This window comes from Pantherophis guttatus, chromosome 3, assembly GCF_059756535.1.
Source record: "Pantherophis guttatus breed Tessera chromosome 3, ASM5975653v1, whole genome shotgun sequence".
Classification (NCBI taxonomy): Eukaryota; Metazoa; Chordata; class Lepidosauria; order Squamata; family Colubridae; genus Pantherophis; species Pantherophis guttatus.
The window spans coordinates 53,471,775-53,496,390 of NC_142065.1; the positions used below are offsets into that span (position 1 = coordinate 53,471,775).

Consider the following 24,616-nt stretch of genomic DNA (forward strand, 5'->3'; position numbering starts at 1 on the left):
AAAAAAAACAAAAAAAACCACTCTCCCATCAAAGTAGAGGAAAAGCCACTCTAGCTGCGCCCCGTTTCTTTCACTTAGGTCTGAATGAGGAAAAGCAAAAGCTTTGGCAGATTTTGATTGAGATGGGCATTGGGCAAACATTATAAACATCTGGCTCCCCTCCCCAAATATTTTGGACAACTAACACCATTTAGGATCAATTTCTATTTAATGGGCTAACTGTGTGTGTGTGTGTGTGTTAAGTGTGGAAGTAAACTAACTTCATACCATTGCCTCCCTTAAAGGAGGAGACTTCAGAATGAGCAAAATTTTGGACAACAATGAATCAGCAGTGGGGCTGAGTTTCCTTAAATCATTGCCCTCTGAATTTTGTACATGCTGCCTGTGAGACCTCTTTGTAATCCCCATAGAAATGGACAGGCATTGATGCTCTCTAAAGACCCACCCATTCTACCTCAAATGTAGCCATTTATTGCATATTTATGGGCTTTTGCTTAAAGATGTGTTAGCCTTTAAGATGTAGCTGTGTTCCCTGTCATTTAACAGTCTCGTTGGCCTAAGCAAATGTTCTAAAAGCAACTGCGATACCTGCCTTGGCTTAAAGCAAAGGAAATTGCTAGAATACAACTTGCAAAGCAGAAGAGAAAGTCTGTCTTTCAACTGCTGCTTAACTTTCTAGCGCATGAATATTTGTTTGGCTGGATCCCACACCCACTACGTGCTAGCTGCAATTTACCTTGGGAAATTGACCAAATGTTTGCCTATTTTTTCCTTTCAGGTTACGTGGCAGGTTGTCATTGAGTCAGACAGTACTAACTTCCTTGTAGGTTAATATAGCAATACCTTAATGTCTTCTGAGCTTGTTTTTGTTTCTTTTTGAAGGATATGAAGTATGGGAATGAAACTAAATACAGTGAAATAAAATGGGGTAAAATAATTATAGTAAAAGAGCAGCCAGGCGCATGAGAGTTAATACCCTTGTATTTGCTTTTGTTATACAGACTGTTGTGTATGTAGATTTTGGGCAGGCAGTTTGAATTAACTGACCATCAGCTGATTGGCTGACCACCACAGCTGCAAGGTATATAAAGGGAGCTGTTTCCCCTAGTCAGTTGCTGGGTTCTCACCCTACAACTTAACATTGGCGATGAAGGTGGGATTTTGAGGCCAGAAGCCACGGAAAGAGCTGAAGCCACGAGCCGATGAGAGAGCTGCAAACCCGAATCCAGCCAGGCGAGCGAGCAGAGTACTTGGAGAATCTACCAACGATGTCTACCTACGTACCGCCAGCGCCTTTCAACCCTGCGGAAGAGAAGTGGGGATACTACATGTCCCGCTTCGAATGCTTCCTGATGGCCAGCGACCTACAGGGGCTACCCGACGTACGGAAGAAGGCACTGTTCCTGAGCCATTGTGGACCCAAGGTGTTCGATATGGCCGAGGCCCTGTCGGAACCGAACTCGGTCCACACCATCTCATGGCAAACGCTTCAGACGCTGCTGAAGGACCACTATGCCCCAATGCCATCGAAGTACGTGCAGCGTTTCGACTTCTGGCAACGGCTGCAACACGAGGGAGAATCGATCAGCGAGTACGTCGCTGCCCTGCGCAAGGCTGCAAACCAGTGTGAGTACCGAGACCACGATGAGATGCTGCTAGAGCAACTAATCTGCGGAGTGAGAGATATTCGCTTGCAGAGAAGGTTGCTCACAAAGACAAATCTCACGCTACACATCGCACTGGATGAGGCGAGGGCTCATGAATCTTCCTCCAAGGCAGCCGAGAGACTACAAGGGTCGGCGCAGAGCAGAACAGCACAGAAGTCGGCCCCGGTTCACCAGGAAACCGTAGGCACGGGGAGCAAGGAAGAGTTGGACGAGGAGATCTGCCAGACCGAACAGGACCAGCAGGACTGGCGAGGCCATCGAGATGCCTGTGCCAGTTGTGGGGGATCCTATCCGCACCAGACCTGCAAGTTCCAGGACGCAATTTGCCGGCAATGCAAGCGGAAGGGGCACATCGCTAGAGCCTGCAGAGCCAAGCAGAACCCCCAGTACAAGCCGCAGAGCAACGCTAGCCAATCAGAGACGGTGCAGCGGACAAGAACCAATCCAAAGGGCGGCTACAGGAAGAGCGCAAAATCCAAGGATCTCGAGGCCTGCATCATTCGAATTGGCCAGACCTGCACATCCCCCGGGGAGAAGACCTACACGACGGTCGACATCGAGGGGCATGAGTGCATAATGGAGATAGACACCGGATCCCCAATTACCATCATGTCCTGGGACAAACTGAAGAAGGCCGTTCCCATAATCCAGAGACGGCAACTACGGCACCAGCGGCTGGGACTGCGCGATTACCAGGGGAACCGCATCCCCATGGAAGGAATTGGTGAGTTCCAGGTGGAGTACGGGGAATTCCGGGAGAAGCTTCCCCTCACTGTGGTCAGCGGAAAGCTCCCAAGCCTCCTGGGCATGGACTGGTTCAGAGCCCTGGGCATGGGATTCACTGGAGTCCGCAACGTGTGAAGCACCCTGAAGGATGACCTGATGCAGGAGTTCCAGGATGTGTTCGACGAGCGGCTCGGCAAGTATGTGGGGACCCCTATTTCATTCAACCTCTACCCCAATATTGCCCCCATCCAGCTGAAACCCAGGAGGGTCCCTTTCACCCTAAAGCCCAAGATCGATGTGGAACTGGACAAATTAATCAAGCAGGGGGTGTTAGTGCCAATCGATCATGCCCGATGGGAGACCCCAATTGTGACCCCCATTAAGCCGGACGGGTCTGTGCACATCTGTGCAGACTATAAGTGTACGATCAATAAGGCCCTGAAACAGAGCGCTTACCCAGTTCCGATCGTACACCATCTGCTGCATTCCCTAGGGCCAGGCAAGATTTTTGCTAAACTCGATCTTGCGCAGGCGTATCAGCAGTTGCACTGATGGCGCTACCGCAGAGGCACAGACTATAGTAACACATAGAGGTGCCTTCAATTCGGAGTCAGCATAGCCCCAGGACTGTTCCAGAGCACCATGGAACGACTGTTACAGAGGATACCCAGGGTGGTCCCGTATTTTGATGACGTGCTCATCACCGCAGAAGACGAACAGCAACTAGGGGAGAGACTGAGACACATACTAGAGAAATTCAGAAGTGTAGGACTCAGGGTCAAACACAGCAAGTGCATGATCGCAGTCCCTTCTGTGGAGTTCTTGGAGTATCGGGTAGACGGGACTGGCATACACCCTACCGAGAGCAAGATTAAGGTGATCCAAGAGGCCCCACCCCCAAAGACAAGGCAGAACTACAAGCGTTCCTGGGACTATTGAACTTTTACACAATTTTTCTAAGGGACAAGGCAACAGTAGCGGAGCCCCTGCACAGACTGTTGGCCAAAATGTCCAAATGGGTTTGGGGGAAGGCTGAGGCTACTGCGTTTGCTGCCATAAAGAAACTCCTGTTGGCCGAGAGTTTTCTAATTCAGTACAACTCTACGCTTCCCCTAGTGCTAGTCTGTGACACGTCCCCCTTCGGCGTGGGGGCCGTCCTGAGCCATAGACTATCGAACGGTCTAGAGGTGCCCATCGCCTACTACTCCCAGACTCTTTCGAGCGCCGAACGGAATTACAGTCAACTTGACTAGGAGGCCCTGGCAGCGGTCTCAGAAGTCAAGAAGTTCCACGAATACCTGTTCAGCAGAGACTTCGAACTCATCACAGACCATTGCCCCCTCCTGGGTCTCATCGCAGGGGACCGACCCACACCGGCAGCCCTGTCTCCCAGGATGACACGCTGGGCCATCTTCCTGGCAGCCGACTCCTATCGCCTGGTACATCGACCAGGGCTGAGCATGGGCAATGCTGACGCCCTCAGCTGTTGCCTGTTACCAGACAGGATAGAGGACCCCACACCCGCAGTTCCAGTCCTGCTGATTGACGTCTTGGACTCAGGGCCCATCACTTCAGCAGAGGTGGCGAGGGCTTCAACCAGAGACTATGTGATTAGGAAAGTCACGAGTTGGGTCATGAGGCGGTGGCTGGAAAAGACTGAGGGCAGGGAATTCAAATATTTCGCTAACAAAAAGGGTGAACTGACTATGCAAGGGGGTTGTCTATTGTGGGGCAATCGGGTCATTGTTCCCTTGTGCCTAAGGGAAAAGGTTTTGAATCTGTTGCATGAGGGGCACCCCGGGATCGTAAGGATGAAGGGGTTAGCTAGGAGTTACGTCTGGTGGCCCCTAATGGATAAAGACATCACTGAGTGGGTAGGGAAGTGCCAGCCCTGCCAGGAGTCTAGACCAGACCCCCCCACAGCACCGGTCAGGGAATGGGAATGGCCCCAGGGTCCCTGGTCCAGGATCCATATAGATTTCGCTGGCCCATTCCATGGGCAGGTATTCATGGTCGTCGTGGACACTTTCTCAAAGTGGTTGGAGATCAGACTCATGAAAACCACTACCACTGACACCGTCATTAGAGAGCTAAGGCAATTGTTCGCCACCCATGGCCTACCGGACACCTTAGTCTCAGACAATGGGCCCCAGTTCATGGCCATGCAGTTTGAGGGGTACCTAGCAGAGTTGGGGATCAAGACACATACTATCAGCCCCGTTTCATCCGGCTAGCAATGGATTGGTAGAGAGATTTGTGAGAACAGCTAAGGAACCTATCTCACGCCTAGGCCCAAGGGACTGGCAGGAACGGATAGACAAATTCTTAACGGCCCAACATGCCACACCATGCACCGCCCCATCGCGGAAGATTGGTCAGCCAAAGAAGTTGCCGCCCACAACGAATTCTCGGAGGTTCCATTGGCGGAGCAGGGAGAAACAGGGAGTTCCTCTGACCTGCTCGACGCCACACCTCCAACTGAACTGCGCAGGTCAACTAGGGTGCGGACACACCCTGGTCACCTGAGGGACTACGTATGCTAATATCCAACCCAAGTGACTTCTGTGAGGGGAGGAGTGTTGTGTATGTAGATTTTGGGCGGGCAGTTTGAATTAACTGACCGTCAGCTGATTGGCTGACCACCACAGCTGCAAGGTATATAAAGGGAGCTGTTTCCCCTGGTCAGTTGCTGGGTTCGCACCCTACAATAAAGAGCTGTTGTCACTCACTGCTTGGCTTGCTGAGTCCTCATTCACCCAACTTAACACAGACGATTGTTGCATTCCAGAGGCTGAAATGGGTGAGGCTAGTGACACCGCTTGCCATATGGTTCGCTTTTTAAAGTTGCGTTGGAAATGCCACTTTTCTGAATTTATTGAAAAGAGTATTTTTTTCCTATTGCAGCTTTATGAGTAGATTCTTAGATTTTTTTCAACTCATTACACTGAAAATTGTACCACTTCAAAAGTTATTGCAATTGCCAGAAAGGACTTTCTGAAGCTGAATTTGCTAACCTTTGTCAACCTAGTGCCCTGCTGTTTTGAAACTTCAATTGCCATAATTCCCAGCCAACATACTAACAGCTATGCCAGTTGAGAAATGCGGTTTTATCAGAGCTAAAGGGTAGCTAGTTGAGGAAAGCTTACAGTGAAATCTTATATATACATTATGCATATATGTATCTATAAAATATACAGATTGCTTTTTATTTTATTACTGCTTATGCAGTAATCATTTCTTTGTTTTCTTTATTTATTGGCAATACAATAGTTCAAAATAAACAAACTTTCAATCTTTAACAATACTGTAAGCTGAAAGTAAAGGAGTATCCATGGGCAGAAGGTCAGGGGTAAGAAGGTCAGAGGACCTGTTTCTTGTTTATGTGTGTTACATGGTGAATATATAAAAGGAACAGGTCTTTTGTTGTGTTATGTCACCATTTTAACTTTCTAACCACGAAAGACTCTTCTGGTTGAAGATGTTCATTTGTTAGTTGATAGTGGTGAGCACAGCAAAAAGATTACTTTGACGTGGGTCGATACCCATGATGACGAACCTATGGCATGCGTGCCACAGGTGGCACTCAGCGCCTTCTCTGTGGGCATGCGAGCCGTCACCTCAGTTTAGCTCTGCCACACATGCGCGCATGCCTCCCACCAGCCAACTGGTCATCGGGTCTCCGCCGCACATCGTGGGGGGTGTGGCATGTGCAAGGGGCCTCACATGCATGCACGGGGGCAGGGTGCATGCGCAGGGGTGCATGCGCATTGCAGTTTGGAGGTTCAGGCATGCATGTGCGCTTTGGGCACTCGGTCACGATTACATAAAAATAAATATTCGGTTTAACTATGGCATCAAAAATTCTTACCATCTCAATTGTCCAAAAGTTTATTTTATTAAAAGTGCTGCTTACTGAAGAAATTTAATTTCCTCAGAAACAAGTTCCAATTAAATGTTAAGAGATTTATTCCAAATCATTTCAGGTTCACATACAAAAATATAATGTGACTCCTGTTGAAGGTGAGTCCCTTGGAAGATTAGTGGAACTTTTTCCAAAGAGAATGTGCTTTGGCTAATGGCCAGATGGCTCAATGATTAACTTGGCAATTACATTATGTACTTAGGTTTTCATTTGATAAAAAGACTTTTATTAATTACTTCCTTTTTAGCTGGTCAAATAAGATGATTAAAATTAAATAGCAAGCAGTGCACTGCGGGCTTTTTTTTTTACTTGCAAGATCTGCACAGCTTTTGACCCATCCAGGTAATGCTACCCTTATGGTAGGTACTAGGAGTTGCCAAGTTTTAATAACTTTCACAGTTTTGGAGTTTAGGGTAGAAAAAACGGTTTCTTAAAGCCTAGATGGGAGCACTACTCTGCAAGTCTGCCTTCTGCAGCAAACCTAGATGGAGAGAATTGGTTCTCATTACTTACCTGTGCTTAGCTTTTATTATTAATGATATCATATGAATGGTATATAAATATCTCATCAACTTCATGCCTGAAATGGAAATGATATACAGTAGTTGTTTTTAGTGTACTGAGAAAAGTAAAGTAATAATAAATGCATTTAAGGACAACACATGTCATTTAAGGGTTTCAAGTTATGGCAAGATTAGTTCTGCCTGCAGATGTTATGGAGCCATGGGAGCAGCTAGATGCATTTTGCAAAGGCCCTTATTTCCAGCCAGTGGAGGATTGCCACCAAGTTTCAGCAGATAGACTTATGTGGGCCACCCCAGCCATGCTGAGCATGGTGGGCCAAGAGTAAAAGAAGATTTTGTCTGACAGGTTCAGTTTAGAATAGCAGGACTTGAAAGAGCACTTCTTGAATCACTTAAGGGGGTAGAAAGAAAGCGACGAGGAAAATGAAGGGCAACATGGATTTTTTTCAGCTAATTCCCTATTTAGGATTGTAGCCATGGGAGAGTAAAGCATTGTTCCAAATCCTATCATAACTGTTCAATTATCTTTAGATAAGAGACAAAAATAAGAGGTGGGAATAGAGAAAGTAAGCTTCTAATCCTGTGGTTGCTGTTTGAAAAAAATAAGGATTTGGGCAATATTCGCTGGGAGTGTTGACAATGACATTTGGAATATATCAGATTAGAAAGTTTTAAGAACGAAACAGACAAAAACAATGGTCTGTTCCTGTGCCTCCAACATCTGTATATATGGAATTTCATGCTGGCCTAGAAACCAAGAGACTTTGAGTTCCAGTCTTCCTTTAGGCATGAAACTAAGTTGGGGGACTTAGAGCCAGTCATTCTCTCTCAGCCTAAATTGTTTCTCAGAGTTATTGTTGTGGGGAAAATAGAAAGCAGGAGTACTAAGTATGTTCCCCATCTTTTATTTACTACAATATATAAAAGACAGGATAAAAATATAAGAAAAATCAAGAAAAAAGAGCTAAAATCATAAGAGCAAATTGTTCAAACTACTGCAATCAAGGCCAGAATTGAAAAATCATTAAATGATTCAAAGTGCAGATTGTGCAAAGAGGCAGAAGAAATAGCAGCTCATATATGGAGCTCATGCAAGAAAATAGCACAAACTGATAATAAACAACAACATAACACAGTCGCCAGAATGATTCACTGGAACATCTATAAAAGTTATCATGTGCTAGTAATAAAAAAATTGATGGGAACATAGAGTTGAAAAACTATCAAAGATGAGCAGGTTAAAATATTGTGGAATTTCCAAACACAAATTGATAAAGGTCTTGGCTGATAACATACCAGATTTAACTGTGGTTGAAAGGAAGAAAGTGTGGATAATTGATGTGATAATACCAGGGGATATACAGTAGAATAGAAGATAACGCATTGGAGAAGATCATAAAGGGCAGATCATCCTCAACATATGACAAAATTCCATCAATCGATTACAAAAGGCAACACTGCTTGGATCCGCACATGTACTACACTGATAGATTATGACGTCCTAGGTTCTTGGGAAGAACTTGATGTGGATGAAGGCCAAAACTAGCTAAAGAAGTGACAGCTGTGATTTCACATTTGTGTAAATAATAATAGGTTTGCAAAATAGGCAAAGTAATAGAAAATGAGGAAGCTAAAGTGCTTTTGCTTTAGTATTCCAACAGCAAAAACTGGAAAAAACTAACAAAAAACAAACCTGCAAATAGAAATAGAACAACTACATCAAAAGAAAACAAAAATAGTACCAGTAGTAATAGGTGCCTTGGATTCGATCCCAAAACATCTGGAGCACCACTTGAAGACTATCCTCATTGACAAAATCACCATCAATCAATTGCAAAAGGCAGCTTCACTTGGAATAGCTTACAGCCTATGATAGTATCTTTAACATCATCAAACATCAATATCTGCCTATTCAAGGTCCTTGGGAAAGACCTGATAGGATAAAAATGCCAAATCCAGTCTAAATATCTGGCTGATTGTGCAACCAATCTATCATAATAGATTATTTGGATTTGTGGGTTATAGTATAATCAGTAGATGACATGGGGACTGGAAGGTATGTGATATGCCACAACCAAATATAAGTAAAAATTAGAAAGGGATTATGTTAGTATTTTAAATAAATAAATAAATTACTTATATTAACACCTTTGTATTTATAGCCTAGACAAGTGAAAGTTAAGGCAGTTTATCAAACATTTAGAGAATCTTGGTCGCATTAATTTCCATCCTGCTCTTTACTGTTAAAGGTTCCCAGAGTAAGGCAATCCCTGTAGTTAGATTTACAACCTACAAAGATAAGACACAGAAAGAAAAGTTGATGGGCTGTACCAAGGAAAATAAGGATCTCAGTCAACTGTTATTAATGTTTACTGGCTCTTCTAATAATTGTGAAGGAACTGAGGCCCTCAGGCAAGGTTCAGAATAGATGATGCTGTTGTTCTTGCTGACAAGTCAGAGAGAGGGGATGCCCCAGTGGAACTGGTAGCAATCTCAGCAAGTGGAGATGTCACTTCTTTGCTGTTTTCTGTCCCCTTCAGCTTTTCTAGGAAAAAATTAGAAGTCGTGAGAAATAATAGTAAATTAACGAATAGAAATGGACATGTTTGGGTTCTTCAAAATGTCCATAGATAAAGCAGAGCAACTACAAAGCTTACTTTCCAAAACGTTCATGGACTAATTTCCCTTTTTCTGAATTAAAAATATTTTAAAAAAATATTGTTTGTTTCAGTAGGTTGTAGTCGTCTACTTAAGCATCCTTCCCTCTGGAAATGATTTTGCAATCCCTAACAGATACATTTAAGATAAATGTATTGTAATAATAAGGCATTAGGATATATTTAGTATCCTAATAAGTCTCATGATCATTGTTTTTATTATTGATATATGTTGATATGTTTTTCCTTTTATTTTTATGGAATATATTATAATCTTGATTAAATAAACTAAGTGTGTTATTTGGCATTAATAGTTGCAATATACATCCATTCCCAATAAATGAATGATTTGAGGGGGTTAATTTTCTCTCGCTTTTAAGAAGAACTTAATGTTTTAGGACTGTGGACATCTTTGGAATGTTGAAACAATGCCTGTCAGGTTCCAATTAATGTACCCATTACAAATCGAACTCCGAGGCCTTTTTGCAAAATGGCTGCCACACATATACACACACCTTGTTTGCTAGATAGTGGTATGAAATTGTTCCCACAACTTTCTCTAGTCAATAAACTCTGTCTTTGTCAGCTTTCCATTTTTTAAAGCAAAGTATTGAATGACAACACATCTATTTTTTTTACTAAGAATATCTCCATGGTTTACGAAGGGCTAAAAAGTATCTTTTGAAAAAAATTATATATGATGGTTGCATGATGTATGATGGGGGTGTGATGGCTCAGTGGTTAAAGACACTGAGCTTGTCAGCTCAAAAGCTGATAGCTCCGGTTCGAGACCTGAGCACTGCATGATGGGGTGTGCTCCCGTTACTTGTCCCAGCTCCTGCTCACCTAGCAGTTCGAAAGCATGGAAATGGGAGTCAATAACCTTCCCACTTTGGGTGGGAAGGTTACAGCATTCTGTGCACCTTGGCATATAGTCATATGGCCACATGACCATGGAAATATCTTTGGACCACGCTGGCTCCCTCGGCTAAGAAACAGAGATGAGCAGACATGAATGAACAGGGGAAATATTTACCTTTATGATAGTTCTACTTTGCTTTATGGTATTCTAGCCTTCCTTTTTATAAATAATTAAATTATAGACAAACACCTCTTTTTAAATTGGTCATAAACATGTAATGCTAAATCTTAACATGCTTTGTTGAGCTTTGGCTTAGAGTGTTGAGTGAAGCATAGAATATAATTCTATGACTTAGAATTATATTCAAACCAGGCCATTATGATTTGTTCAAAGCATCATGATTAGAAAAAATAACGCTTTGTCATTATGTGTGGATGCTTTTATTGAATGAACTAATTCTGATTTTATCACTATTACTTCAAATTCTTGATTCATAAATCACCATTTGCAAGATTGTAGTGCATTCAGGGATCTGCAGCCATAATTGGGTTTATTGATCCTATTCCATTCATTCTGTATCCACCTACTTCCTCTTGCTTCATTAATATGTTTCTTTTTTAGAAACATATTTTCTCTGACTATTTTTTATTGGCTGCTTATCCTATGACTTCTTGGCTCTTTCTCTTTCAGCAGCCTTCTGCCTTCTATAAGGTGTTTTCTGAGTAAATTGTCATTTTACTCCCCTTGTATAATTTGTTATTGAATTAGAAGCACTGGAAGATAAATGAGGGCAATTTATCTTCAAGGTCATTTGTTTCCTCTTCAAGTCTAGTCTAGCATAAGTTTGAAAGTGAGTATATTTTTCTGCCTTTATATAATTTCACTATTGTCATTTTTTTTGTGATAACGGATGCTTATCTGAATCACATTATCTAGGAATATTTCTATGTCTCAGTTTTGATATGTAGCTTCCCAGCACAACTGGTTTGCTTTAACCAAGATTAAAATACATAGATTTAAAATCAGGGAAGGCAAACTTCCTTAATGTATCACTTGTAACAACGAAACTGAATGATGTAATTTGCAGAACATTAAAAAGCCATGCTTTTGTATTGAATTTGCCCTATGCTTCTCTGGCATTTTCATAAAGAAGAGATCAGAAGTATTTTTCCCCTCAACAACTGCAATTTCTAATTCTCAGTTTGGGAAAGATAGTAGTCCTGATTGTGAAAGAAAAGAGAATTATTAACCACAATCTTTTATAAATTATCATTGGGCAACTAGCTTCTTCTACATGCCAGAAAGAGAGAAAAGTTCTTATATCACATCTGCAGTTGATCCAACAAATGGCTTTTCAAAATACTTCACATTGACATTAATAGTAGCTGGGGGTTAATATTTTCAAAGAATGGTATTACTGTTACAAAATAAATCATAGCTAAATTAACCATAACTTGATCTGAATTTTGCATAGCCACTGTTAATTTAAAATGGCTGATATACAAATTTGTTTTATTATACTTTATTTTGGCCTTGTTCAAATCCAGCCCTTGAATCAAACTATAATTAAAAGGAATGTTTTGGTACTTGGGGTTTAATATACGCTGTACATGTCATGCAAGCCTTGACAAATGGCTTAGTTAGGTTTAAGTGATTATTAGTCTTCCAACAATTGAGGTGTATTATAGTGCAAAAGGAACTAAAAGTAGATCCATTCCTGTCTCTGAGTCTTTAATATTATTACTTTCTTTCTGGCATTTATTTTTGACATTTCCTATGAAGACGTAGTGGTATGGTGGTGCTGATCCATTGCCCGAATATTTTTGCTAAATTCTATAAAAAATAAATCCAATCTAAAAATAAAAGTTGTTAGCATACTGATGGAAAAAGAGGGGTTTGATAGGTCATGTCTGGTTGGTGCTGTCAGTCGGTGTTGCTCTCCTCCTCCTCCTCCTCCTCCTCCTCCTTCCATATCTGTCATCAGACATTGGCGATTATGTTGATGATCCTATTTTTATTAACAAAAAGTGTTGCTGAGTCCCTTAGATTGAAGCCATGATGTTCTTCTTCCGCCTGGACCTCGTTTGCCTTTAATCTTTCCCTGGTTAAGGCCGTTGCCCTTAACCAGGCTAAATGCTAAGCAAATGTTGTCACATTGTTAAGTACAGTGTGACACGTTTCTTTCTGGAGTTCTAAAATATAACAAGCATGGTCTATAAACTAGTTACATTCACATAATATAATAAAACATAATAAATAACCACATTTTAAAAATGTGTGAATCAGGCCTTTCTCGTAACAGAGTACAGAATATGAAACTAGCCATCATGAGTTAGACATATGTAGAAACCAACCCATTATAATTTATTCAAACCATGATTAGAAATAATTCTGGCTTACATGGAATACCCTTGATGTTTCTAATCTTGTCACAGCACTGCTGGAAAAGAAGCAGCAGCAGGCAAGACACCTACCTGCAGTGGTGAAATCCAATTTTTTTTACTACCGGTTCTGTGGGCGTGGCTTGGTGGGTGTGGCAGGGGAAGGATACTGCAAAATCTCCATTCCCACCCCACTCCAGGGGAAGGATACTGCAAAATCCCCATTCCCTCCCCACTCCTGGGGGAAGGATATTGCAAAATCTCCATTCCCACCCCACTCTGGGGCCAGCCAGAGGTGGTATTTGCCGGTTCTCCGAACTCAAAATTTCTGCTCCTGGTTCTCCAGTACCTGTCGGAACCTGCTGGATTTCACCCCTGCATACCTGATTGATTGCAGCAAATCTCTCCCTCCTTACCTGTTGGCCCAGCTAGCCTGCTAGCCTGTAATTCAATGCTTCTGTAAATAAGAAAAAGATACTTGCTTTGCTTTACTAATTCTGGATTACAATGCAAGACAAATGTCTAATGGTTACTTATATAAGTATGTTCTTTCATTGCATACTTCACCAGATATACTGAATGTAGTCAAACTGACATATTGGTAATAATGTTGCAAGAGTTTGTAAACTGTAGAGTTATAGTATTACTAGCTGGATACCCGTGCTTTGCTACAAAACTATGTGATCGGGCTTGATAAATCGACACTTACTGCTTGGAATACATGAGTAGATCAGTGCCTGCAAAAATACATGAGTAGATCAGTGCCTGCAAAAATACATGAGTAGATCAGTGCCTGCAAAAATAAATGGGTAGACCAATGCCTGCAAAAAATAAATGGGTAGATCGGTACAGCTCTGCAAGCAGTTAAAAGCCTGGTAGACCAGTACCTCTGCTAAATCCTAAATAATTGTCACATTACCATCAAGCCATGCTCACAAAATAAGCCACGCCCACAGAACCAGTAGTAAAAACTTTTAGAACCCACCCCTGTCCCAGTTGTGGGTTTACCTTGAGGACTACCTGTTTTAGATTTATTTTTTTGAAATTTCAAAACCTTCAAAACTCTCCTTTAAAAGAAATCAAACAAATAGTGCTAAAATTATTATTGTTGAAATCATGCTTCTTTTCCATGTTCATGAAAATATAAAATAACTTTTATTTATGAAAGTTCCTGTGGAAGATGAAATGATGATAGCACCATGTGAATTCTCTCTAAAAAATTAGTGAACAAAGCATGCCATATCCATAATGATACCCATGAAAAAGCAATATGACAAGAAGTGACAAAGGAGATATAGCTAATGACAGGGAAGGTTCCATTTTTAAAAATTCTTTAAATGTTTGACTGGTTGAAAAAAAGCTTGATGCAATTTCGAAGCAAAACTGGAAAAACCAGAAGCATCAGTCTGTGATTTACAAAGAGACCTACTTGTTTCCAAACTATCACTAAGCTTAGTAAAGACACAAAAACCCTTCGTAATCCATAAATATTCCCTAGGAGATTTAAAAATTGGGTACTGGAGTCTGAAGTTACTTTTATATAAAGAACTTTACCAGATATTCTTGATAAATGATAAATGTTACCTCAATAGGACTTGTCATTTCATCAGGATATTGTCCAGTGATAAAGTTCAGAAGGGAGAGGTGAACCTTTAGCAGGTATTTAGTTCATCAATAAAATATAATGTTTTGGGTGCACTTGGTTTCATACTCTGCCTTTGGCATTTGAATCATTAAAAATGAAAGGCATATAGACTGAGCAAGAGTTTAGTACCTCAGGTTGTTTATGGGAGTTGGAATACCAATTCTGAGAACTTGGGCAAGTAGAGCCAGTTCAGATTATAAACTTGCTATCATACTAGTTGAGATTGACGTTTGTTGCAGAAAACTGATTTTCAGCGATAATGAAAGTTGCCAGGACTATGGTATGTGGTGAACCCGAATACTGCCAAGCTGAATGAATGAATGGATAGTATCAATGCTTTTAACAAAACATTCCAATTTGGTTTCAAAAGTGCCTATTGTGCTGTATAAGAGAAGTGTTTCCAGTCTTTTTTTTAATAAAGAGGTTGTCTACCTTATTAGGTTGAATAATTAAGGTATGATAGACTATTAAGTACTAGTTTGAAATAATTTGGAAAACTGAAATCATATGCATTGTCATTAATGACAAACTCACTTTTGTATTAGTATTAATTTTTGTATTAAAGGTTTCCCTGTCCAGTTGTGTCCAACTCTAGGGTGTGGTGCTCATCTTTGTTTCTTGGCCAAGTCATTGTTGTCTGAAGACTTTTTTGGAGTCATGTAGCCAGCATGGCTATACAACAAAGGCATACAAAATGCTGTTTACCTTCCCATTGAAGTGGTATCTATTAATCTACTTGGATTTGCATGCTTTTGAACTGCTAGGTGGACAGGAGCTGGGGCAGGAATTAGTACTCACCCCATTGCACACCCCCAAGTCTCGAACCCGGACTGTCAGCTTTCCAGCTGCCAAGTTTAGCTTCTTTAGCTGCTGAACAATTGCACCTCCTTTGATATTAGTATCGGATATGAAATATGCTAAAAATAGCAGAGGCAGAAGTAAGACTCTGGGCTGGCCCCAGTACTTGATTCCAAACCTTGGCAGGATAGCAGATTCAAGGTGCCTACAGAAGTATGTGATTGGTACAGATAAGAACTACTTGTTCCTACTCTGATGTTTTTTTACAATCTGTTCCTCACAGATAAATATCATGGACTATGAGATGAGTGAATTATTATCTATCAGTTTGGTTAAGTTAGCAGTACCATTAACAAAGCTTAGTCCAGTTTAGAGGAGAATGAATTATTTCAGAAGGGTATTCTAGATTTTCACTTCCATGTGCATGTTTGTGGTAGGTAAATCATTTGCAGTATATAGAATAGTATATACTACAGATGCATCTACTCAGAAGTTAGCCCCATGGATTTTAAGGGATTTTACTGCCAAGATGTATAGGTTAAGTGTACTGCTGATATGAAAATTGTGCTACCTTGACAACTGATTGATTAAGGTAGATAGAAGCCAAGTATTAACATAAGAAGCCGTATTTACAGTATGCTGTATGACTGAGCTACAGATGATCTAAAACCGCTGAATCAAATTCAGGGGTCTTTTAAAAAAAATGCCTACCATCTATTTTCTATAGATGATGGTCTGTTTTTGTTGCTTGACCATTTGTCTCCAGCAATAAGTTCCTAAAAGATTTTTAAAAATCATATTTGTGTTTGAAAAGACATCTCATAAATACAAAATGTATTCTTCTCTGTTTTTTCTGCCTTGCATTAATACTCTAGAAGAATATATTGGTGATATTACTCGCCACGATGTAAAAAAGATGTTGAGACTCTAGAAAGAGTGCAGAGAAGAGCAACAAAGATGATTAGGGGATTGGAGGCTAAAACATATGAAGAATGGTTGCAGGAACTGGGTACGTCTAGTTTAATGAAAAGAAGGACTAGGGGAGACATGATAGCAGTGTTCCAATATCTTAGGGGCTGCCACAAAGAAGAGAGTCAAGCTATTCTCCAAAGCACCTGAGGGTAGGACAAGAAGCAATTCTCAAGGAGAGAAGCAATTTAGAACAAAGGAGAAATTTTCTGACAATTAGAACAATTACTCAGTGGAACAACTTGCCTCCAGAAGTTGTGAATGCTCCAATACTGGAAGTTTTTAAGATGTTGGATAACCATTTGTCTGAAGTGGTGAAGGGTTTCCTGCCTAAGTAGGGGGTTGGACTAGAAGACCTCCAAGGTCCCTTCCAACTCTGTTATTCTATTCTAATATAGCTACCTTACATTTAGCGACTACCTCAGTTAGTGAGTATTTGTGTATGCAACAATAATTGTAGTAAACAGCAGTTTTAAAAAATCATTTTCTGACCAATGCACATACTTATGCCCAAATTTCTGCACTTGAGAACAATTAACACTGGAGTGACTCAAGTAAAGCTGGCATTGCTACAGGAGATAAGTTTATCTAAACAAGACAGCAGCAACCAGCAATGTTCCCTGTCTCTCTCATTGTCTCTGTAATATGGTTTGCTTTAGTGATCATTTTGCTGGTGTATGTATATAAGTGCCAGATAAAGATCAGTTCTGACAAGTGCCAGCAACAGATACTGTATGAATCTCGTGTTAAGAATACCAATTTATATACAGGATTCCCTTGATTATCACAGGTCTTGCTTCTTAAAAGAGGCACAGATTTCCGTGATTGTTTGAATCGAAGTAAAAATGTCTGAGATGATTTATAATGTATTCATTTTATTAAATTTATATCCTAAGGTATTAAACATGTTAAAATGTCTTATAATAATTGAAAATACAAATGAAAAGCATAAGAATGAAAATTTGTTTTTCTTTTTATGGTTTTTTAATTATACCTTGGTTTTTTTGTTAAGAGTGTTTGTTTATTTTGTTTGTTTGTATGTATTTTTTGTTATACAACTCACCATCATTCTAAAACTTTTCTAGTTGTTTAGACTTCCCTATCTGAAAGTCCAATGAGAAAATTCCCTTGGGATTGAAAGGAGGCAAGGCAGGGGAGCTGCCAACTGCTGGGCGAATGATGAGGGAATGAAATGGAGGAGTTTTCATGCAGAAACCCTGATCAGCCTGCAGTTATATAAATACAAGTTATCACAGTTCATCAATACTCTCTTCTCACTTGAAATAAATTTCAAAAACTTTCTCATTAAATTGAAGGAAACTGGCAGGAAAATTTAAATGATTTTTTTTTTGCATGGAATTGTACATTTTAAATATTCCCTATTCATAAGAGATATGAATAAAACTGGACCATTGTCCTGATTTAGAACGTTGGATTGTGTGATGCCAATCCCGTTTTTTTTTTACCACCAACAAATTACGGCTCAACATATCATATACAAACTACCCTACATCTGATAGAAAATGTTGAATTTTGCTCCAGGATTAAACAAAAGAATTAAACAAAATTGGCATCTTGTTAGGAAGACTGTTTCCCAAACTACCAGCAATAATAATAATTAGGTACACAGTGAAACACGAAAAGCTCTACATCCATTAAACAAGTACACTTTATGAGGGTGCAATGGGGTATTTCATTCCTCATTATTAAGTATGACTGAGAATTAGACCTTTTAAAATCTTGGCACTGCTGGCATGCCAAGTGAATGATAAGGAGGCTATTCTGAATATTGGCTTCTCCTTCAAGTACCGTCGATTAGTTCTGCTGCATGATTGTGAATGTCATGTTGATCTTTCACTCAGCTTCTAGCTAGATGAGTAGTTTGAGATGTATTGCTTGATTTTCTGATTGGAAAAATGCTTATAACCCTTTGGGCTTCAACTGGAATAGTTTGGAATGTCATTTGTAAGAGAACTAAGAAACTCCTTATTCTTTAACAGGTGTAAGAACTTTGTACCTTTGTTCCCATGACTGTAGTGAAGATTGATTTGATTTTTCTAGTATATTCAAAAATGTGTGCCAAGAAAATTACTTGGAATTGTGCTGGTCTGTGATCGTAATAAAGATTGAATTGAATTGCTTGGAATATTTGAATATTGCTTGGCCTGTATGACTTTTTTGAGGCAAAGGCTAGCTTGCCAGGAACAGACATGAAATTGGTGGAGCCAGGGTAAATTTGATTTAATTGAATTGAATTAATAATAAACACATTAAATACAATTGACCTTGTTACTCCTCATGTATTACATTATTTCCCTTAGTATCTGACTAAAACGACAGCTTTAAAACAACAGACTTTGAGGACTAAAATCACAGATTAAAATTGTGCATAAACTATCAGAGAATTTGGCTTGAGAATCCTAGTTTCCTATATGACATAAATGTTTTATTCAGGCCTCACCTTTGCATTTGTGACCATAATTTCAAACACTAAATTGCCTTCTGGACAGCAGCATCATAGCTGGAGAAAGTGAATCATGGAGGTTTAGGGAAGTCTAAATACTGGGGAACAGTTTTTCCATCTTTCAAGGTGTTTATCTGAAGGAATATTTGTATTCTCTGGAGAAATACAGAGAATGCTTGTATATTTTTCCAAAGCATGATATCTAGAGTGTTCTGTCACTTGAAAATGAATTTTCTTTTGAAGACTGAAAGTTGCTCAACTGAAATAAAATGTACCAAAAGAAATTGCATATAGCTGCATCTTTCTGTAGTATGGAGATCTAAATATGCTGAGAAAGATCAAGGATTTCAAAAATCATCCCTATCAAATAGACAGTATAAAATAACTGCTGACACCCATTTCCTTTTCGGCCTATTTAAATGCTGTAACAGTAAAACTTCAAAGGGTTTTATTTTAAACTGCTATTTTGAAGAGCTAGTGTTTTACATATAATTTTTCATCAGCCTAAAAGCAAAAGTATTTCTGCACACTAGTTTGACAACTAGTTTTGGGGAATGACTGAAAAAGGTCTCTTATTTGTTTAAGAAAATGTGAATGCAGTTCTAGAAATTTGGATCTGTAAGAAAGCTAAATTCAGGGGTGTTTTCAGAGTGTGGTCAAGAAATATATATTTCACCTCCCAAGTCCCTAAGATATTTGTGTATGTATTTCTTCATTTAAATATGATGGTTTAACTTTAAATGACTACCGTATGCCTTGAAGATTATTTTTTTAAAAGATCTGACATTTAAAGAATGTTCTTTCTGGAGTGTTGTTGTTTTGCCACTGATAATGATAAACTCACAACTGTTCACTACTGTGCTTGTTAGGCAAATAATAAAATTTAGTGCTAAAAAAGTATAGTACCCCCAAAGAAGAGCTGCTTTTGAAGACTGACATACTTGCTACATACAACTACACAAGACAATAATTTTAGAGGTGCTAACAGCTGTCATGGAATGGCAGTGCTGTATACACTTGCCCACACCTCGATTGTACAGATAGTCCTCGACTTATGACCATAATTCAGCCCAACATTTCTGTTGCTAAGCAAACACTTGTTAAGTTAATTTGCCCCATTTTACGACCTTTCTTGCAACAGTTGGTAAATGAATCACTGCAGTCGTTAAGTTAATAACAAAGTTGTTAACTAATCTGGTTTCTCCATTGACTTTGCTTATAAGAAGGTTGCAAAAGGTGATATATGACTCTGAACACTGCAACTGTCATAAATGTGAGTCCGTTGCCAAGTGTCTGAATTTTGATCACATGACCATGGGGATGCTGCAACAGTCATAAGGGTGAAAATTGTTCGTAAGTCACTTTTTTCAGTGCTGTTGCAACTTTGAATGGTCTCTAAGTAAACTATTGTAAATCAAGGACCATCTGTACTTTGTAGAACTCTAAATAGGGGCTGGGCTATTGAGTCTCTGCCACTTCATGATGTGAAGAGGTAGCCAGCTGTATGAGAAAGTAATGTTGGTGTGTCTCTCTTCTATGGATAGCTTTAAATAGAGGCAAGTATGGCTGTGAACCACACAAATTAGGAGGGGAGGACTGAGAATAGATAGAGTGTAATTGTTAAGTGCCTATTTCAAAATTTATCTTACTATTAGTGTGTGTGTTTTGCCAATCTGAAAATGGGAAAATGCACTATCAGTTTTCAGTGGTCGTTATCATTATTACAAGGGACTGCAAAACTTTGGCCAGATTTGGCCACCCTAGCCCTGGAGCTGTAGCCTGACCTCCCCACACAGGAAACTTAAAAACAGTGTACAAATATTGATTTGATGCTTAGGTGCCATAAGGGTGTAGACTCTATACAATCATATAAAATCAGTGATGGGTTTCAAAAATTTTTACTACCGGTTCTGTGGGTGTGGCTTGGTGGGCGTGGCATGGCTTGGTGGGCATGGCTTGGTGGGTATGGCAGGGGAAAGTTACTGTAAAATCTCTATTCCCTCCCCACTCCAGGGGAAGGATACTGCAAAATCCCCATTCCCTTCCCATTCCTGGGGGAAGGACATTGCAAAATCTCCATTCCCACCCCACTCTGGGGCCAACCAGAGGTGGTATTTGCTGGTTCTCTGAACTACTCAAAATTTCCACTACCGGTTCTCCAGAACTGATCAGAACCTGCTGAAACCCACCTCTGATATAAATGGATCTTCTCCAGGATGATCTGTTCCTAGCTTGACCCTTTGAGTCCTCCAATTGTTCCCCCATTTTTCCTTCCATCTTTCCTAAGAGATCTCTCAAGGGAACAAGAATTGGGAACTATTGCTTCCTGAGAAAACATAGACTACAATAATGATTCTTTAAGGTTACAATATTGTTTTTTTCATAAAAGGAAATGCCAGATGAGGAAGAAAGCTGAAACATATCCCAAAAGCTATTTTAAAAAGTATTGGAAGGGTTGACAAAGCATTGAAAGCAAAGTATAAAAACAGCCAGTGAAATGTGATGCTGATAAAATGACATGTGAAGAAAAGTGTCATAAAAGGTAACCAAGAATTAATTGTAATGTCATTCTCTTTTAAAAACAAGAACTAAGACTGACATATTAACCAAAAGCAGAATCAAAGCACTAAATAGAACATATTACATTTTCCCTCCTTATTTGACATTTCTTTTTATTTAAAAAAATAGAATTCCATGACACTTTAAAGAGATGACACTATGGAATAAGTGTTCATGGAAGGCAATAGTTTTCTGTCTATATACAGAAATATTTTTCACGATCATAGACTTTTGAAGGCTGCTTACAAGTACAAAAAGAATACATATCAAAAATATAATACAGGATCACTTTTTTCCACAATATAGTGCTAGGTAATTGAATCCACTTGGAGCCCAAAAAGTATTTAACATCTCCTGGAAGCACTGGGAGGTTCATGTCTGCCTTGGGGTTGCTTTACAAAATGAAGGCTTTTTGACATTCTGTGCCCATGTGAGTGCCATTTTGTGAAGATATTCATGATAGTTTCAAAATTCATACTTCTCCGAAAGAACTGAGGCTTTCTGCTTTAGTGTTTGCCAGCCCTCTGATGTTTGTGGTGGGCCAAGGAGTCTCCCTTAACATTTGATGAGCTTGTTGAGATCTTTTTGATGCTTCAAGTAACTGGGACTCAAATGATCAAAACCGGTATTCTGAGAAATGCCCTGGCAATTAGTGTATCTGATAAAGGACTGATGTAATATGATAATGATAAAGGAAGGATGACCTAGTTATTCAGAACCCATGGTAACTTTGACAGCACAATTGTCTTCAAAGGCAGTTCTACAGTATTTAAAATACATTTTTGTAATTCAGTATGAATAAAACTAGGGCACACTGTAAAGCAGCATAGAGTGGTATGTAAGTGCTATTGCTATTAGAACTGAACACCTACCGTATCTTTCTGGAAGTCTAAGTAAGCTTGGGGTTTTTGGTTTGTTTGGTTTGTTTTGCAGGGGAGGCTGCCTTTTTTTTTATACTCCTCAGAAAGTAGATTTTCGTTACTCTTTAAGGAAATTAGCCTGACATTTCAGAAATTGTAAAGTAGTCCTACTTTTTTGATTATGCTTAGAATAGTTTATACTGCAGCAATTTTCAGCAACTAACATTCTGTTCTCTACTTTCTGCATTGATCTTTTCTTAATGTTTTGAAACTTTTGGGCTTGCAAAAACTCAGAATTTTCCATAATCAATTCTGGGATGGTCAGCACGATTTCTTGTTAATTATTATTTTTTAAAACTATCTGCATAAAGTATTCTTTCAATCCAAAATGACATATTTGATTTTTCTAAGAAACTAAGGCTACCATTATTAACTCTATGAATAGTTATTGTTAGAAGGAAAATTATTGGGTTACTCCAGACAGCCTGTTTGGCTGTCTGGAGTAACCTCTTTGGTTCCAGGTCAGTAAAGAAATGTCATATTTTAGGACCTTCCTTCTCTACCCTCTCAGACCTATGGTCTAGCATTCTCTCCCCTGAATTCTGCAGAGCTTCAATCCCGTTGTCCTTCAAAAAAAAAAAAAAAAAACGCCATTAAGACCTGAGTTTTTTCAAACCTGAGACAGAGCATTTTGTAACTATGCATGGTGTATCTTGTTTTGTATTACAATATTGCAGTGGTAGGATTCAAATTTTTTTACTACACATTCTGTGGGCGTGGCTTGGTTGGCGTGGTAGGGGAAGGATACTGTAAAATCTCCATTCCCTCCCCACTCCAGGGGAAGGTTATTGTAAAATCCCCATTTCCTCCCGATCAGCTGGAACTCGGGAGGCAGAGAATAGATGGGGCGGGGCCAGTCAGAAGTGGTATTTACCAGTTCTCCGAACTACTCAAAATTTCCACTACCGGTTCTCCAGAACTGGTCAGAACCTGCTGAATAGCATCTCTGTAATATTGGTTTCTCAAGGAGGTGAGAGATATTTTCTTACTGCATGTTTTAAACTTGTTTTTTTTTTTTTAAACTGTAAACTGCTTAGAGTTGCCTTGGTGATTGAGAGGGTAATAAATTGAACAAATAAATTAATTAGGGCCCTACACTGAAAAACTGCCCCTGTGCTCCAACATGTAGATCAACTGAAGACCTAATCAAATCCCATTTTTATAACTGTCTCAGTTCCCATAATTACTGAAAATTGTAGTGTGTTTTCCTTTCATTTTGAGACAAAACACTCAAATCTAACTTAAAGCAATAGGTTTAACTTAAACAAACAACAGTTTAAAAAATCCAATTTGTTAGTGTTAAATTAAACTTTAGTGTTAAACTTTACAATGTTAAACGCCAACACTTTAAAATTCCCCTCAAAAACCAAGAATTTTTTTTTAGTTCACCCCATTTTGCATAATTTACTACTGTGACCCATGCATTCCTAAAAAAAATATGTTAAGTATTGCTTCTAGTTCTTAAATGGTTCCCAATTCTGTTGTAGAACTAAGTTGCTTCTGGTAATTTGGTATAACATTTTATCTGATGATCTGATGGGGAAGAGAGTTTACAGAAATATACAGAAGATCATTGTGCTCTGCCTATTGGGACAATGTTGACCTCTCTCCCAACCTTCAATTGCTTTTACTGCCTTACTGGGATATTTAAATGCTCTGATCTCTTATCCTCTTTTCATTTTCTTAAGAGCTTGCAGGTCGAGATTTCTTAGATTCCAAAAGTACAGTGGTTGTGTATTTACAGATTGCACAGATAAGGTCTTTGTACATTTGATTCTGCACAGGTAGCCTCCTTGTGCACATATTAACTTACAAGTATGAGTGACAAACAGGAACAGAACCTATACCAAGTATTTAGTGAGGTCTGTAGCTCAATACAATACAGGCTATGACCTCACAATGTTGCTATATGAAAAATAGGAGGCAGAAGCAGTATTGGGTGTGTTCGCCACCTTCAGTTATTTATAAATAATAATAAAGGGGACATAAAAAATAAACAAACAAAAGTGGTCCCTTTTCACTGATACTGTTGTTTTTACAAAGCTCTACTATGTCCTATGAAGATAAAATAAGTCTTGAATATACTGTATATGTACGTATGAATTTTTTATTGATAAAATGATTCCAAAATAACATATTTAGGTTCCTGCACTTTAAGGTCCAAGCCATTTTCTTCCTTTTAAGATAAGCGTGATGGTGATACAGAATACTTAACAATTGCCTTATATTCCCTTTGTGTTTTGTTATACAGTTATGATCAATTTTCCAGCTGACTGTATTTGCCTTCAGTGTTAGCTTTAACTCCTACATAAACATCCCTTCCTGGCCTCTGTTGGGAAGGTATTGGTTTTCAAGGTGATTAGCTGCAGAGAACACTTTGCCCATGTAACAGCTGTTCTTCCATATGGATGTACACAGCAAGGTCCACGAAATAAGATTAAACCAGGTTAGAAAATGTATTGGGAGACCAAAGGTGTGGGCTTGATCGATCCTCATGAAATTCACATCTTGGGGAAAATAAT

General features: G+C 39.5%; 2 protein-coding genes across 4 annotated transcripts in view; both read left to right on the top strand.

Annotated features, from left to right (window-relative positions):
- Positions 1-24,616, top strand: part of ELAPOR1 (endosome-lysosome associated apoptosis and autophagy regulator 1) — a 60,910-nt gene that overhangs the window by 1,199 nt on the left and 35,095 nt on the right. The window lies entirely within an intron of this gene.
- On the top strand, positions 1,104-2,582 carry LOC148114583 (uncharacterized). Its single transcript, XM_087889581.1, has one exon. The coding sequence runs from the start codon at positions 1,203-1,205 to the stop codon at positions 2,526-2,528; it is 1,326 nt and encodes a 441-aa protein (XP_087745707.1). The 5' UTR covers positions 1,104-1,202; the 3' UTR covers positions 2,529-2,582.